At 44.2% G+C, this 17,336-nt stretch overlaps 1 protein-coding gene across 4 annotated transcripts; it reads left to right on the top strand.

Annotated features, from left to right (window-relative positions):
* The first annotated feature begins 2,762 nt into the window (after nucleotides 1–2,762).
* LOC135091288 (dolichyl-diphosphooligosaccharide--protein glycosyltransferase subunit STT3B-like) lies at nucleotides 2,763–16,039 on the top strand. Of its 4 annotated transcripts, none has more exons than XM_063988778.1 (16): nucleotides 2,763–2,901; nucleotides 3,739–4,012; nucleotides 4,856–5,074; nucleotides 5,535–5,712; nucleotides 6,036–6,300; nucleotides 6,716–6,887; nucleotides 7,064–7,242; nucleotides 7,854–7,981; nucleotides 8,471–8,587; nucleotides 8,889–9,040; nucleotides 9,390–9,735; nucleotides 9,919–10,032; nucleotides 10,301–10,425; nucleotides 10,667–10,754; nucleotides 11,937–11,957; nucleotides 13,637–16,039. In XM_063988778.1, the coding sequence occupies exons 2-16, from the start codon at nucleotides 3,843–3,845 to the stop codon at nucleotides 13,715–13,717; spliced, it is 2,355 nt and encodes a 784-aa protein (XP_063844848.1). In that variant the 5' UTR covers nucleotides 2,763–2,901; nucleotides 3,739–3,842; the 3' UTR covers nucleotides 13,718–16,039. The 4 variants fall into 4 exon arrangements, with proteins under 4 accessions (XP_063844848.1, XP_063844850.1, XP_063844851.1 ...); XM_063988779.1 differs by having other exon boundaries at nucleotides 2,782–2,901; nucleotides 3,743–4,012; XM_063988780.1 differs by lacking the exon at nucleotides 11,937–11,957.
* Nucleotides 16,040–17,336: the final 1,297 nt, after the last annotated feature.

Raw genomic sequence — 17,336 nt, 5'->3', positions numbered from 1 at the left:
TGTAATAATGGGATAAGGACCTCCTCACTCACTCTTCGTTCATTTCTTCATTCATTTGTTCACTCAATAGATTACTCACTTATTCACACACACACACACACACACACACACACACACACACTTATCAGTATTTTTTATTTATTTATTTTTATTTTTTTACATATCCACCCATCTATGCACGCCTGATTCGAAACAACCTATCCACCTATCCTTCCACCTATCTATCCACCGACCCGCTTACCGCTTATCCACCAATCCAGACACGTAAGGATCCACATTACTTAAATATTTAACATTATTGGATCCGTCTTATTGTCTCCAACCTCGTGTACCTAGCTGGCCTCCTCTACCTGGCTTGGTTACTGTTACTATCATCTCAAGATCTCACCTCAGAGAGTTTCACTGCCACCAAACATCTCATCCAGCGCGTTAAAAGGAGAGTGGGATGTGGAGAGAAATTTTCAGGGAAGACTACATGTTAATCCCTCCATTATAAAGTACCGCGATGCAATAATAATAATAATAATAATAATAATAATAATAATAATAATAATAGTAGTAAACACCCACATGATATACGTGTCCACAATAACACACACACACACACACTTTTTTTTTTTTTTTTTATGTAGGAAGGATACTGGCCAAGGGCAACAAAAATCTAATAAAAAAAAATGCCCACTGAAATGCCAGTCCCTTAAAAGGGTCAAAGCAGTGGTCAGAAATTGGTGGATAAGTGTCTTGAAACCTCCCTCTTGAAGGAATTCAAGTCATAGGAAGGTGGAAATACAGAAGCAGGCAAGGAGTTCCAGAGTTTACCAGAGAAAGGGATGAATGATTGAGAATACTGGTTAACTCTTGCGTTAGAGAGGTGGACAGAATAGGGGTGAGAGAAAGAAGAAAGTCTTGTGCAGCGAGGCCGCGGAAGGAGGGGAGGCATGCAGTTAGCAAGATCAGAAGAGCAGTTGGCATGAAAATAGCGGTAGAAGACAGCTAGATATGCAACATTGCGGCGGTGAGAGAGGGGCTGAAGACAGTCAGTTAGAGGAGAGGAGTTGATGAGACGAAAAGCTTTTGATTCCACCCTGTCAAGAAGAGCAGTATGAGTGGAACCCCCCCAGACATGTGAAGCATACTCCATACATGGACGGATAAGGCCCTTGTACAGAGTTAGCAGCTGGGGGGGTGAGAAAAACTGGCGGAGACGTCTCAGAACACCTAACTTCATAGAAGCTGTTTTAGCTAGAGATGAGATGTGAAGTTTCCAGTTCAGATTATAAGTAAAGGACAGACCGAGGATGTTCAGTGTAGAAGAGGGGGACAGTTGAGTGTCATTGAAGAAGAGGAGATAGTTGTCTGGAAGATTGTGTCGAGTTGATAGATGGAGAAATTGAGTTTTTGAGGCATTGAACAATACCAAGTTTGCTCTGCCCCAATCAGAAATTTTAGAAAGATCAGAAGTCAGGCGTTCTGTGGCTTCCCTGCCACAAGATTACCCAGACTTGGCATGGTTCCGGGCAGAAATATAAAGTGCATGAGATTCTGGTGATGGAAGGCTTAAGTACCTTTTGTGGGCCACCTCTCTATCATGTATAGCACGAGAACAAGCTGTGTTAAACCAAGGTTTAGAAGGTTTAGACGAGAAAAAGAGTGAGGAATGTACGCCTCCATGCCAGACACTATCACCTCTGTTGTGCGCTCAGCACACAAAGACGGGTCTCTGACACGGAAGCAGTAGTCATTCCAAGGAAAATCAGCAAAATACCTCCTCAGGTCCCCCCAAATAACAGAGGCAAAACGCCAGAGGCACCTTCGCTTAGGGGGATCTTGAGGAGGGATTGGAGCGATAGGACAAGATAAAGATATGAGATTGTGATCGGAGGAGCCCAACGGAGAAGAAAGGGTGACAGCATAAGCAGGATTAGAGGTTAGGAAAAGGTCAAGAATGTTGGGCGTATCTCCAAGACGGTCAGGAATACGAGTAGGGTGTTGCACCAATTGCTCTAGGTCATGGAGGATAGCAAAGTCGTAGGGTAGTTCACCAGGATGGTCAGTGAAGGGAGAGGAAAGCCAAAGCTGGTGGTGAACATTGAAGTCTCCAAGAATGGAGATCTCTGCGAAAGGGAAGAGGGTTAGAATGTGCTCCACTTTGGAAGTTAAGTAGTCAAAGAATTTCTTATAGTCAGAGGAGTTAGGTGAGAGGTATACAGCACAGATAAATTTAGTATGAGAGTGACTCTGTAGTTCTAGCCAGGTGGTGGAAAACTCGGAAGATTCAAGAGCGTGGGCACGAGAGCAGGTTAAGTCATTGCGCACATAAACGCAGCATCCAGCTTTGGATCGAAAATGAGGATAGAGAAAGTAGGAGGGAACAGAAAAGGGGCTACTGTCAGTTGCCTCAGACAGCTGAGTTTCAGTGAGGAAAAGATGAGGTTTAGAAGAGTAGAGGTGGTGTTCTACAAATTGAAAATTAGATCTTAGATGCCGAGATGTCGGCTTCTTAATTGCTCTAACCCTAATTCTCTTATATTCCTAAATTGTTCTAAGAGTAATTGATATAAAAACTGCATATTAATTAATCTAAAAATAAAATGATAAAGAAATAAATAACAAATAAGCATATATCTTTGAAGGTGTAGGCATGGGGGCTTCTTGCTCGAACCCTTATCACCTTATATCCACAAGTTGTTCTAGATGTTAAAACTCTAAAAACAAGTATTATCTGAGTTATAAGGGGAAGGTGACAGTGAGTGCGCGTGGCGACCGTGTGTTGTTCTGGGAGGACCAATAGCACATTGCCACCGGCGCCGCGTCTGGGGTTTGTTTACATCCCACACCTGACACGCGGCTCATGACACCCTCTCCCCAGCCCCCGCACAGCCTCATATACCACTAAGACAGGTGTGTGCATAGGTGCGAGGACCCGGCCAGGTGTGCAGGGCCATTTGGGATCTTTTCCGGCACTGGGGGAAGTAAGGCAGGTGTGCGGGGATGTATAGGCTATGTGGCAGGTGTGTTGGGGTCTTCGGGCCCTGTGGCGGGTGTGTAGGGGTGATAGGACACTGAGGTAGGTTTGTAGAGGGTTTGGATGCTAAGGTAGTTGTGTCGGAAGGTTTGGATGTCCAGTCAGCTGTGTGGGTACGTTAAAATAGTAGGGCAGGTGTGTGTTTAATCTTAGACTCTTGAGGCAGGTGTGTAGGTACTCTTGAGTCTGAAGCAGGTGTGGAGGAACGTTTGGATACTGAGGCAGGTGTGCGGTATGTTTGGATACCTAGGAGACTAAGACAGCTGTGTAGAAACATTAATGCAGGTGTGTGTCCAGGTGTGGGGACCCAGGCAGCTGTGCAGGGACATTTGGTAACTTTTCCCGGTGCTTTCAGGCACTGGAAGTGGTAATGCAGGTGTGTGGGTTTGTTAGGACACAGACAGGTGTGTAGGTGCTCCTGAACACTAAGGCAGGTGTGTGAGCAGGTTTTAGATACCCAGGCAGGTGTGGAAAAACATAATGATGCTGATGCAGGTGTGTGAAAATATTAGGACACTGGGACAGGTGTGTAGGGACATTGGGACACTTAAGACATGTATATGGCCAGGTTTGAGTACCAGGACAGATGTGTGGGTGGAAAAAAGCAGAAACAGGAAGAGAAACAGGAAGGAAGAGAGGAAAATTTTGAGTCCAAAGCCAAAAGTTACATAGAACATCTGTAATGTTGTTATCCTTTGCAATCTGACCCCAAGACAGGTGTGGAGGAGCCATCTAGAGCTGCTGGATGGGCAAGTGAGGGCAGAGCAGGCCAGGTCACTGAGGAAGGGTCACCCGGAAGGGACGCGAGGTCACAGGCATGATGGGGAGGCCGCAGACAGCCAAGGCAAGCCCAGGCATGTCTAGTCCGCTTGGGGTGAAGAGTTTACTGGTGTTTACGGTGCTGCTGCTGGCGTGGGTTGCCGGCTTCCTCTCCAGGCTGTTTGCTGTTATACGCTTTGAGAGCATCATTCATGAGTTTGACCCTTGGTGAGTACTGCTGTTTGCTGTCATGTGCCTTGTGAGTGTCATGAGTTTGAGTATTGGTGAGTACTGGTGTCTGTTTGCTGTCATGTGCCTTGTGAGTGTCATGAGTTTGAGTATTGGTGAGTACTGGTGTCTGTTTGCTGTCATGAGTTTGAATTGTGGTGAGTACTGGTGTCTGTTTGCTGTCATGAGCTTTGAGAGCCATTCATGAGTGAACTGTGGTGAGGACCTTCTTGCCTTGAAGTGTTTCAGTAAGGTGACCTCAAGTAGACAGTGCTGCAGTTACTGCCACAGAGATACATGGTGATATATAGTGTGTAAGTTAATATTCCAGCATGGGGGGATAAGGCAGGTGTGTGGGGATGTTTGGGCTCTGTGGCAGGTGTGTGGGGGATCTTTAAGGTCTGTGGCAAGTGTGTATTGTTGGTCTGTATTTTTGTATTAGTTTATCAGTTAATGTTAGACTAAGCTTGTACAGACTGATCAGACACAGGCACCAGCATTTGTTTAGTGACAAGAGGCAGATAGACACAGACAAGGATACAAGAGAGAGAGAGAGAGAGAGAGAGAGAGAGACTGAAATCACTCACAAATTACAAAATAACAAATATGAAACAAAGAGAATGAGGAAAAAATCAGACACAGGCACCAACATTCAGGCAGGCAGACACAGATATGAGAGAGAGAGAGAGAGAGAGAGAGAGAGAGAGAGAGAGAGAGAGAGAGAGAGAAACACACACAAGTCACAAAATAACAAAGAACTCAAATGTGGAAAAAGGAAAATATCACACACACACACACACACTCACACCTCTTCATCTCTCCACCCCCTCCCCCCACACACAGGTTCAACTACAGGGCCACTGCACACATGGTCAAAAATGGGTACTACAACTTTCTCAACTGGTTCGACGAGAGGGCGTGGTATCCCCTGGGCCGCATTGTGGGGGGCACCGTCTACCCAGGCCTCATGCTCACCTCGGGCAGCATACACTACATCCTCACTATGCTCAACATTCCCGTGCACATTCGGGACATCTGTGTTTTTTTAGCGCCAATTTTTAGGTGAGTGTCGTTTCTGATGTTTGTTGTTTGGTGATTATTTATTTATTTATTTATTTATTTATTTATTTATTTATTTATTTGATTTTTTTTATTTTTTATGTGTTTCCATTCTTTTCCCATTTATGGTTTGGTATTGAAGGCCATTTTTTGTCTTTTTTCTTCTTTTTTTGTGTATTTTTTTAGGTGTTTCCCTTTTCCACTGTTTATCTTCCTTTCACATATCCACCATAACAAAACTTATTAATGCACACATAACAAGATGACTTAAAATATTTTCTGTTTCCCCCTCTTGTAGCATAACAGCGATAGCCACCTATTTCCTCTAGCCTCTTCTCATAGTCTTTTTGCAGCACTGTGGTCTTCAACTTCTCTTTCTTTCACATATCCACCTTAACTAAACTTAATTCATGCATAACAAAACGTGCTTCTGATCCTCACGTAACCCTGTCTCTCCCTGCAGTGGCTTGACAGCGATAGCCACGTACTTCCTCACCAAAGAAGTGTGGTCCCCTGGTGCGGGGCTGTTTGCTGCCTGCTTCATTGCTGTGGTGCCTGGCTACATCAGCCGCTCGGTGGCCGGCAGCTACGACAACGAGGGAATTGCTATCTTTGCCCTCATGTTTACTTATTACTTGTGGGTGAGTGAAAGTGAAGTGTTTTATTCTATTGTTCTTTGTTTTTAAGTGTTGCTGTGTGTGTGTGTGTGTGTCACGTGAGATCATCTAGCACACTTCTCCCTTGACCTAAACTCCTGAACTCCCTGCCTGCTCCTGTATCTCCTCTTTCCTGTGACTTGAACTCTTTCAGGAGGGAGGTTTCAAGACACTCATCTCCCAATTTTCAATGATCCTCTTGACCATTAATTTGGGAATAACTCTTTTTATTACCCTCAACCAGTGGCCGCCTTACGTAAAGCAATAAATAAACCGAAAACAATCAAGAGACGCATTCCCCCACACAGGTCAAGTCAGTGAAGACGGGCAGCCTGTTCTGGGCGGCGATGGCTTCCCTCTCCTACTTCTACATGGTGAGTGCCTGGGGCGGCTACGTCTACATCATCAACCTCATCCCCCTGCACGTGTTTGCCCTGCTCCTGATGGGCCGCTTCTCCCACCGTCTCTACACCGCCTACACCACCTTCTACATCCTGGGCCTTATATGCTCCATGCAGATCCCCTTCGTCGGGTTCCAGCCCATCCGTACCTCAGAACACATGGCTGCTGCAGGTGTGTGTGTTTGTGTGTGTGTGTGTGTGTGTGTGTGTGTGTGTGTGTGTGTGTGTGTGTGTGTGTGTGTGTGAGAGACAAAAACATATGTCTCAAAATAGAGAATACAAAGCAAAGAAAGAAGTCAAAGATAGAATATAGAAAATATGAGACACAGATGCCAGCTTTCGATACATAGCAAGAGGTGTGTGTGTGTGTGTTACTGTTTCTATGTCTACCTAGTTTTTTCCTTCAGTTGATGTGCACTCCTTGTCTCTATCACCCCTTCTTTCCATATGTTTGTGTGTATGTGTGTGCACCTCATTGTATTTTATTGCAATGATTCAAGCTTGTATGTGCGTATGTGAATGTGTCAAGCTTCCATGTGTCCCCTGCTGCTAACCATCCCCTCCCCCCACACACACACACACTACAGGAGTGTTTGCGCTGCTCAACGCGGTGGCTGTGCTCAAGTACCTGCAGAGCGTCATGTCCCGTGCGGAGTTCAGGCACTTTTTCCTGGTGGCGGCGGGCACGGCGGCTGGCTTGGTGTTTCTGGTGGTGGTGGGCCTCACATGGATGGGAGTGGTGGCCCCCTGGAGTGGCAGGTGAGGCTTGCCACACTCACATCTGATACAAACCCCTTTTGGTTCAATTGTTTCCAGTTTACTCTTAATACCAAATGCAATAAGCTTAAGGGAAACAAAATGTAGTCTACTCTTAGCACCAAATACAGGAAACTTCAGGGAAAAATGTGAAATTCAACCATATATTTATCATACAGGTTCTACTCGTTGTGGGACACGGGATACGCCAAGATCCACATCCCCATCATTGCTTCGGTGTCAGAGCATCAGCCCACCACTTGGTTCAGCTTCTTCTTTGACCTCCACATCCTGGTGCCCACCTTCCCTGTTGGCCTGTGGTACTGCATTAAGACTGTCAATGATGAGAGAGTGTTCAGTGAGTTTTTACATTTATTGACTTCATTACCTCATGTTCTGTTGCTCCTATGAATTCTGTCACTTAATTTTTCTGTCACTTTGTTTTTCTGTTGTCATTTCTACTTGTTTGTCTGATCTTTTGTGGTGTTCAGTAAGTGTTGTCTTGTACTGCCTTCTTTATCCTTCATTCTCTTTTGTTGCTGCTGTGGACTCCAGAACTCTATTGAATTCTTGTTTTGCTTTGATTAGGAGTCTGTTTTTCTATCTCTGTTTCTTTTTCTACTGCTGTCCTTACTCATTTGTCTGAGTGTTTTTATTTTTTAGTCTGTTTTGCTTGTATTGACTTCATTATCTTTCATTCTCTTGTTGCAGTGACCTCAAAAACTGTATCTGATTCCTGTTTTCCTTGACCAGGTTTAATTTTTTTTTTTACCTCTGTTTCTACTCATTTGTCTGATTTTTAGAGTGTTTCCCTTGTGCTGGCTTCATTTTCATTCATTCTCTTGATGCTATGACCTCAAAACTCTGATTCCTCCTTTGTTTGACCAGGACTCAGTTTTCTACCTCTGTTCCAAAACATTTATCTGTCTTTTCTAATTGTTTAATGTTTACCTCTCTCCCTCTCCACAGTTGTGCTGTTTGCAGTAAGTGCTGTGTACTTTGCTGGGGTAATGGTTCGCCTCATGCTGACCCTCACCCCTGTGGTCTGCGTGCTGGGCGGCATCGTCTTCTCCAGGCTCTTTGAAGTATTCCTCAAGGTGCAGACTGTGGTAGGGCAGGGCAGGGTGGGGAAGATGGGCATTAAGTTTAAGATATAATGTTTGTAAAATGATTGCTGATGTGTTTTCATTTTAACTTAATCCATTGAAGTCTTACAGAAGGTGCAGACTGTGGCGGGAAGGACAGGGAGGGTGGGCATTGTGTTTATGTTGAAATATAATGTTTGTAGAATGATGGCTGCAGTGTTTTCATGCCTACTTTACTAATAGTCCACTGATCTTGAAGTCTTTCTTGAGGTGTGGAGTGTGGCAGGAAGGGCAGAGAGGGTGGGCATTATGTTTGTTTGGATATGATGTTTACAGAATGACCGCTGCAGTGTTTTCATGTCTATTTACTCTATGGTTAGTTCACTGATCCTATTTTGATGTTATTTGTTGGCGACTCACTTCGTCTTGATTGTTTTGCCAGTTAGCTGCTTTGCCATCTCTGCCTTACTGCGTCATGTTACTCATTGTCTTAACATGCAGGAGGAGGAACAGTCCCAGCCACGCACAGGGGACTCCAGTGACGAGGAGGAAGATGGCGAGAAGAACAACAAGTATGATAAGGCTGGCAAGCTGAGGAAGATGAAACATGAACAGCAGGTGTGTGTCTGCATGTGTACGTGTGTTTGTGTGTGTGAAACTGACCCAGTATGGCCTATATTCCACTTACAATACCATGAATTTTTTCTGTAATCCCTCAGTCTCCCACAGTTTACTCAGGTCTTCAGTAAGTCACTCCCTGCCTTTCCCTACAGTCAAGATTCCTCAGTCACTCGTAGTCTACTCAGATCTCCAGTAATTCACCTCCTTAGTCACCCCACAGGTCTTCCCTCTTCCTTCAGTCAAGATTCCTCACTCATTTTACTGAGGTGTGGAGTTAATTCTCTCCTCTTCCCTTCAGTCGAGCAGCGATGGGCTTGGTGTCAACATTCGCAGCATGGTGATCGTCGCTGTGCTGATGATTCTGATGATGTTCTCCGTCCACTGTACCTGGGTCACCTCCAATGCATACTCCTCTCCCTCCATTGTGCTTGCTTCTTATGGCCAAGATGGGTAAGTGTGTGTACGTGTGTGTGTGTGGGAAGGGATCAGTCTCTCTCTCTCTCTCTCTCTCTCTCTCTCTCTCTCTCTCTCTCTCTCTCTCTCTCTCTCTCTCTCTCTCTCTCTCTCTCTCTCTCTCTCTCTCTCTCTCTCTCTCTCTCTCTGTCCTCATCTTTTTGTTAATCATTATCTTATTACAATTGTGCTTTTTCTTATATAATTTATTTGCATTCTTCCTCCAGTCTGTCACTCAGCCATCCATTCTATCACTCAGCTACTTGTCCTATCACTCACCCATCCTGTCACTCAGCCATGCATCCTATCACTGTCCCCATCCAGTCACCCACTCATCCACCCACAGGAGCAGACAAATCCTCGACGACTTCAGGGAGGCTTACTACTGGCTGGCACAGAACTCAGCAAGCGATGCACGGGTCATGTCATGGTGGGACTACGGTTACCAGATTGCAGGCATGGCCAACCGAACCACACTAGTTGACAACAACACCTGGAATAACTCTCACATAGCGCTGGTGGGCAAGGCAATGTCATCCAACGAGACGGCTGCCTACCAGATCATGACGGCCCTGGATGTTGACTACGTGCTGGTGATCTTTGGGGGTGTTATTGGCTACTCTGGCGACGACATCAACAAGTTCCTGTGGATGGTGCGCATTGCTGAGGGAGAACACCCCAAGGACATCAAGGTGCGGAGATACAGGATCACTAGAGAAGCCCCCTGTGAAATACGCACATGTCACTCTTATCTGTACATCTCTTATCTTCAGTTAGAATTACTTACTGACTTGACACTGACAGTCTCAAAAGCATTGCAGGTTCAAGGTATAGAAAGTAAAGACATCATCCTCATTTGTCATTGTTTCCTGCAGGAGAGCGACTACTTCACTGACCGTGGAGAGTTCCGAGTGGACTCCCAGGGCTCCTCCACGCTCCTCAACTGCCTCATGTACAAGCTGTCCTACTACAGGTTCGGGGAGCTCAAGGTGAGTGTGGTAAGGGTGTGGACTGCTGGCTGTGGTAGGATAAAGGTAGAAAAAATTAATATTGTGGTTGCGTTGGCCATCTGTGCTATGCTGAACCTCCTGGCGTGTAATAGGGTAGTTCACAAGACTGTCCCTCTCCACCAGGGGCTGACAGAGCTAAGTGTGAATGGTGTGTGTGTGTGTGTGTGTGTCTGGACCTCCCTGTGTTGGCTGGCCTGGTACTTAGATACACAGAAAGCTGATCATTAATGTCGTTCTCTTCCCTCAGCTTGACTTCCGAACTCCCCCCGGCTTTGACCGCACCCGTAACGCTGTCATCGGCAACAAGGACTTCAAGTTGACTTACCTGGAGGAAGCTTACACCACTGAACACTGGCTGGTCAGAATCTACAGGTGAGAAGCAGAAGACCTTAGCATTGCTCACTTAAGAATTACCCATTAAACACTCACCCTCATTCTTCACTTAACCAGACTTCATTGACTCAACACCTCTCCCATAACACCAGTCTAATGAAACACCAGAAGACACTACACTACACTGACTTAGCCACAGACAGCACCTCACAACACTGCGTACACACCACCACTAACTTGTACTCTAGTGACATTACGTCCTATCCTTTCTTGCCGACAGAGTGAAAAAGCCAGATGAATTTAATCGCCCACGCATCCCCATCCCTCAAAGGAAGGTGAAGAGAAAGAATGTCTACCTCACAAAGAAGGTAAAACATCACCCATCTCTCTCTCACTGTCCCCATTTCATCCCATTCCCTGCCATGCCTAGGTGATGCACTCAAAATTCACTCCTTGCCATATCTCAATTGACTTGCTGTTCTTCTTGAGTGCAGTGAAGGTGTGTTTATTGGTTCACAGATCTTTTTGTTTATGTTTACACTCCTTGCCATATCTCGACTCACTTACCGTGTTCCGCAGGTGTAGCACAGTAGCACAGGTGTTTAGTGTCGTGGTTCACTGTTTGTTGAGGCACAGTGTGTTTAAGATGGTAGTAAATAGAGTTAAAGATATAAAAAATGAGTTTCAGAAGGAGGGATGTGATTATCAGAAGACTGCCTCTCTGGACTTAGCAAGAGGCCTTATTTCCAAACACAAGCCATAACAGAAGAGGCAAATAGAGCAAAGCATAACAGGAAGACAAAGAGTTAGTTGAGTGTCGGCTTTGTAAATAGATCAACAGACCTCCACTCCAGACAAGGCAGGACAGAAGAAGCAAGTAGAGAGTGACGTATGAGAGAGATGAAGATGACACATTTAAACCTAGCATGTAAATAGAGAGCAAAGCATAACAGGAAGATGAAGAGTTAGATGAGGTTAGGCCATGTAAATAGACCAACAAACCTCCACTCCAGACAAGGCAGGACAGAAGAGGTGAATAAAGAGTGGAGTATAACAGGAAGATGAGTTTCGTCACAGGAAGCATCAGGTGTACTCAAGGGGACTCACCACCAGGACAGTTTAGCTTGAGTTTAAAGGACATGAGGAGTGTAAACAGGACCCAGAGTCAGAGTTTGGTCCCCAGGAAGTGCATCACCTGTGGCCTGTCTCTTCCGAACCCCACCTGTGCTTTCTGTTGCTTCGTTCATTACCAACCTTGATGTGGCTTTGTTTGATGATTTTATCCCCCATTTGTTGAGAAAGGACACTTGACAGATTGGCTGGCCTTGCTCTTAAGACACTATAAACTCATGTACAAAAAGTTCTACCTAAATAACCTTGATGATATAAGTAAATGAAATATTGAGGTATAAACATGTGATACAAGTTTTAAGTAATGACTGGAGTGAAGGGTGGGAGGGTGGAGGGAATTCAGATTGGGGGTGTTGGGGGTTGGTCAGGTCCTTGTTCTTTACTGATGGGTCATTTTTCTTGCTCCCTTTGTCACCCAGGATCCATATAGTGATCATGACGTAAGTACAGGCTCACCTCATGCCTGATCTGGTGCCTGACGTGTTCCTCCTCCTCCTTCTCCTCCTCCTCCTCCTCTCCTGTGTTGGATGCTAACTAAAGTATTGTTGTCTAGCTCTCTCAGGCCTCCAGTAATTCCATTTTTTTTTTATTTATTTATTTTCTTGTAGTCGTTGTTTTGTTAATTGTAGTTTTTCCAATGTCGTCGTCTTTTTTTTTTCAGTTTTGTTACCATTAGTGTTTGGGGTGTCTTTTTATTTTTTTTCTATATTTTATTGTTTTCTTTACAACCTTTAGAATTTGTGAAAGTTTTGTTGAGTTGTGCAGCAGCCAAGAGTGAAGTGTGTGTGTGTGTGTGTGTGTGTGTGTGTGTGTGTGTGTGTGTGTGTGTGTGTGTGTGTGTCTTCTGTTTGTCTTGCATTGTGGAGTATAAGCATCCCATTGCCTCACCAGATTACCAGACACCACAGCTCAACATCACATCATTTTGCCCCACTGTGCTGCTTTACTTCAATACTTGCCATACATCAATAGACGTGCCATTTTGAGCTGTAATGGCATGCTTAACCGTATGAGCCTCTCTGCTGTTGCTCTCGCTGCTTCTGTCTCTTGTTTCTCCCTCCCTGCATGAACACTGTAGGCCGCCAGCAGTCACAGGGGAGCTTGGAGTACAGTAGGGACAATGTCTGTCATAGTTGGTGTCCAAGTCACCTGCCACATTCAGTCACACCTTCACAGTGGAGTTTATTCTGAAGATGTGAGCATGATTGGCCTCTGAGTGAAATAGCCCAGTTGATTCTCCCATGGGCTGTTTGTCTTAGGGTGTTTTGTCTCCTTTTTTTGGTTACGAGGCTTCGTTTTTTTATTCCTTGAAGTTTGTCTGAAAAGGACTAGCCAAAATAACTTTAAATTGGTGTTCTTTAATTTTTTTTTCGTCGCAATCCAGTTTTCTGTATATTACCTTCATGAGCCTGTTGTATTTTCTCCCTCAGATATGAAAACCAACACACACACACACACACACACACACACACACACACACACACACACACACACACACACACACACACACACACACACACACACACACACACACACACACACACACACTTCTTGCTGCTAGAGTAGGCAATTCTTATTTTTCATTTACTGCATAGCCCATTACTGCATCTCGTACGTATGTTTTGCTCATCTTTGTAAATTGACATTATTGCTTCAAGATTTCTCATTGTGTGTGTGTGGGCGTGCGTGCGTGCATTGCTGTACATAATGTAGGTTCATGTGGTGTGCTGTCAGAAGTCTGTTTTTCTGTATGGGGGTCCTTGTTTTGTGCTGCCTACGTTAATCTGCCTTAATAATCACAGCAGTAGTTTAACATTATGAATCCGGACCCGAGGCAGACACTCGATGACCAGACTAGTTGATGTTTCATTCCCTGATATGCCACTTGTTTGTTGTTCAGCACAGGGAAACACAGATACCAGAACAATGTATCTATCTATGTGTAAGGAAGCATACACTGTCTCTCTAATGCTCCTTGTGGGGGGTTAGAAGTGCGATGCTCGTGTGTGGCGACAATGCTCCACGTGTGAGATCAGAAGTGTGATTAAAACTTGAGGTTAAAAATGTTGAGTGTTGGGTGACGTTGCTCAGTCTAATGCTTCATCTTGTGCTTCGACAGACCACCAAGAGGAGGCGAGGATCCATTAAGAACCGGCCTGTGGTGGTGAAGGGGCAGCGGCCAAGGTCAAAGCTTACTTAGGAGCAGCGAGGATTAGGGCATAGTTAATTGGTCTGTCTGGATTCTCCTCTTTTTTTTCTCTCTTTTGCTCCTACTCTACCTCCTCTTCCTCTTTCTTCTTTCTTCTTACTGCATTTTCCTTTCACTGTCTCTTTTCTTTTCTTTCTTAGGTCCTTATTTTCTCCTTCAACACTATTCTTCTTATTTGTCTTCCTCCTCCTCCTTCTCCTCTTCATATTTTTCCTTCATCAGTTGTTCTCTTTCCATTTTCCTCCTCTCTTCAAAGCATCTTGGTCACAGTTTCTCCTCCTCTTGCTCCATGCTCTTGTTTTCCTTTCCATCCTCCTCAAAATCCTCTTATCTGGTGTTTCTATTCCTCCTCCTCCTTGTCCAACTCCCCTTAATTTTTCTTTTCTTTTTTCAGTGTCCCCTCTCCACACTTTTCAAATGCCTAGCTATACTTTCACCCCCTCCTCCTCCTCCTCCTCCTCCTCCTCCTAGTATCTATGTCTGTCTGTAATCTGCATCTGAATTACTTCCAGTTAGTTTCCTCACTGTCACGTACGTGTGTGTGATCTTGGTGCCTGAAAGATGGTGTACTTCCACAAGGCTTAAAAAGGCGTGTGATGATGCTTGTCTGTGTTTTCTTTCTGCCAGGTGGTGTTTATGTTTGTCTTTTCCTGTGGGGTGTTTATAAAGAGGTATACATTTACAGTGAATATTTAAATAGCAAAAATAAATAAGTAAGTAGTAGTGCACTTGGGGGATCTCAGAATGGAGGATGGTGTTTAATTTCTTTGGGTTTTAGTAAAGGAGCCAGATATGAGATAAGAGGCACTGTCCTTTAGATAATTCAGTCACTGGAGATCCATTGCAAGACACCGAGGCTTCCACAATGTCCCAAGGGTGAAATTAGCAGAGGGAGTTAGCTGGCTGGCCAAACCCTACGGCCTTGAGTCACCTCTCGCCTTAGCACAGGGGCAAGGATCTTCTCTGGGACAGTAGTGAGGGTGTCCAGTGTCCAGTGTCCACCAACATCTTGCCATTTGATTAATTGTGTTTTCATTTTGCTTTATTCAGTTTGCCTTCCGGCCGTGTTATCTGATAAGCAATAGGTTTTGGTTCTGTCAGTTTTCAGTCGGAGTATTCGGGAACCTTGTTGTTTCCTTCCAGATTACAAGGAGTGGTGCGGTTTTTTGTACGAATGCTTGTGTTACCTTGTGTTGTGTTGCTTACTCAAGATTTCATGCTTGAAGATGATTTGTTTTGTTCTCTTGTGTTGTTTTTTTCAAGTGTGTGTGTGTGTGTGTGTGTGTGTGGGTGTGCAGGGCAGGGCTTGGCAGGGGTGGGCAGGGCACAGAGGGTGTGGGTACTGCTGCACCCTGCACCATTGTTAAGCTTAGGCAGTATTGGTTATGGTCACTTCACTCATTTATAAAACATTATTCATGAGTACTTCACTGATGGCCAAGGCTTGTGTGAGGCACAGCCAAGACTCGTGACACACTGCCGAGGACTGCGACAAGGGCAGCAGCACGGTGCGAGACTAGCGGTGGAGCAGCAGACAGAGCGAGTCGCACAGAGAAGTTAGCCACGAACATTCCTCCTTGCCCTTGTACATAGCAGTGTGAGGTGTGTGTGTGTGTGTGCTGGGCTGTCAGTGATGTGTTGCGGCCGCCATCATGTGTGTTGCACGTCACCTTAGAGTGTCAGCAAGACTCCATTTTTCATCATTCTGCTTTTTTTTGACTTTTTCTGTATATTGTTGATGAGGAAATGACTCACCCGTGTTTATAATTGTTTTAAATATGTATATTGTGATGAGGTTTAGTGGAATACAAATACATATGGTTGAATGTTTTTGTTTAATGGCAAGAGCCAACTGCCACCTCTGGCCTCGGAAACACTGATGAAGTCCGGGAAAGCTGGAAGAATACACCCAATTTTTTAATGCAGGAATATTGTCACCCTTTTATTTTTATGCAGTTTATGTCATTCATAACTATCAAGTGCATTAATTTCCAAACAAATGAAGATGATGATGTTGAGAAAACACTGAAGACATGTGCAATCTTTCCATACAGTTAAATACAGAAAAAAAATATATATATGCAGACTTCCATGCAGTTCAAGATGACGTCCTTTAAAACTGTCAAGTGCATCCAGTTTCCCAAGCAGATGAAGATGATGATGATGATGATGATGTCCAGAAAGAAAAAAGAAAAAGAAAAAATATATATGCACTTTCCATACAGTTGATGTCCAGAAAATAATTATAAAAGGATGCAAATTTTTTCCATGCAGTTATGCAGTCTGACATAAACCTTTGGAATTATTGCAAAATGGTTTGACTTCAGACCTATGATGAGGAGGAAAGTTAGGAAGCATTGCCAGTAACCTTGAATGTAATGAGAGAATGGATACGGTAGAAGACACTTACTCTCCCTTGCTTGTGGTGGCATTCTGAGAGCATGGAGGGGTAATCTGGTAGAGAATGTGTTCTTGCTTTGTCTCATACTTTCATTTTCATCTATTCTCTCCTTAAATACTTCAATATCATCTCTTCCTCTCATTTCACTCTTCCATTCTTCTTAAACACTCTAGTATCTTGTCTTTCATTCTTTTTTCTTCCCTTCCTCTTAAACATTCCAGAATCTTGTCTTCCTCTCATTTTCCCTTCCTTCCCTTCCTCTTAAACACTTCAGCATCTTCCCCTCCTCTCATCCTTCTCTCTTCCCTTCCTCTCAAATGCTCCATTATCTTGTATTCCTTTCATTCTTCTTTCTTCCCTTCCTCTTAAACATTCCAGCATCTTATCTTCCTCTCATTTCCCTTCCTTCCCTCTTAAACACTTCAGCATCTTCCCATCCTCTCATTCTTCTCTTCTCTTCCTCTCAAACACTCCAGCATCCTGTCTTTCTCTCATTCTTCTCTCGGCATCTTATAGAAATAAAAAGCGATGGAGATAAAGAAAAAAGCTTTGCAAAAATAAGGAAATGCTTTTGAGTTTGTACTGGAAAGTATTACGGTATAAAGATGATTTTATGATTACAACAGCAAAGATTCTGCAGCATCAGTGGGAAGAAAAACCCCTTGAGGACCCACTGATGTAGTAACACGGATTCTGCAGTATTAATAGGAAGAAAACACTCTTGAGAACCCATTTAGCCATCTCTATTGACCAAATTTTGAAACGCTTCTGCCCATATACCCTAAGGTTCTAATTGATGTTACACAAGTTTTTAAGAGTTTTTTTATGGTTCTAGTGACAAATTAAAAAAGATATCCTTATTATTAGCAGGAGAAACGCACTTGAGAACCTGGCTAATCATCTCGTGGCTTTTCAAAATAGCGGCGATGAGAGCAATAGCGTTTTAGAATACAAGCCAATAGATCAAGCTGGCAGTCCAATATGGGATAGCTTAGACAACACACACACACACACACACACACGTATAGCCTTGTTGCCCCTGGTGGAAAGGGACAGTCCACCTACTGCCCACTAATACCCAGCTATAATCTTTGTGGCCTTTGACAGGTTACCAACCCCTGCCATAGAGCAGTTTGGAAATTCAGATTCAAACAAAGATAATGTGGAGGTGACTTGTTGCTTCCTAGTGAATTATTCCAGTGCTTTATG

Source organism: Scylla paramamosain, chromosome 37 (assembly GCF_035594125.1).
Source record: "Scylla paramamosain isolate STU-SP2022 chromosome 37, ASM3559412v1, whole genome shotgun sequence".
Classification (NCBI taxonomy): Eukaryota; Metazoa; Arthropoda; class Malacostraca; order Decapoda; family Portunidae; genus Scylla; species Scylla paramamosain.
Note: the sequence above shows the minus strand (reverse complement) of the source record. Positions and strands in the feature narration are given on the sequence as shown.

Coding starts and splice junctions, on each gene's coding strand:
- LOC135091288 (XM_063988778.1), top strand. CDS start 3,843: ATGATGGGGAGGCCGCAGACAGCCAAGGCAAGCCCAGGCATGTCTAGT. Junction 5,075..5,534: donor TTTTTAGCGCCAATTTTTAG/GTGAGTGTCGTT, acceptor CTCTCCCTGCAG/TGGCTTGACAGCGATAGCCA. Junction 9,041..9,389: donor GCTTCTTATGGCCAAGATGG/GTAAGTGTGTGT, acceptor ATCCACCCACAG/GAGCAGACAAATCCTCGACG.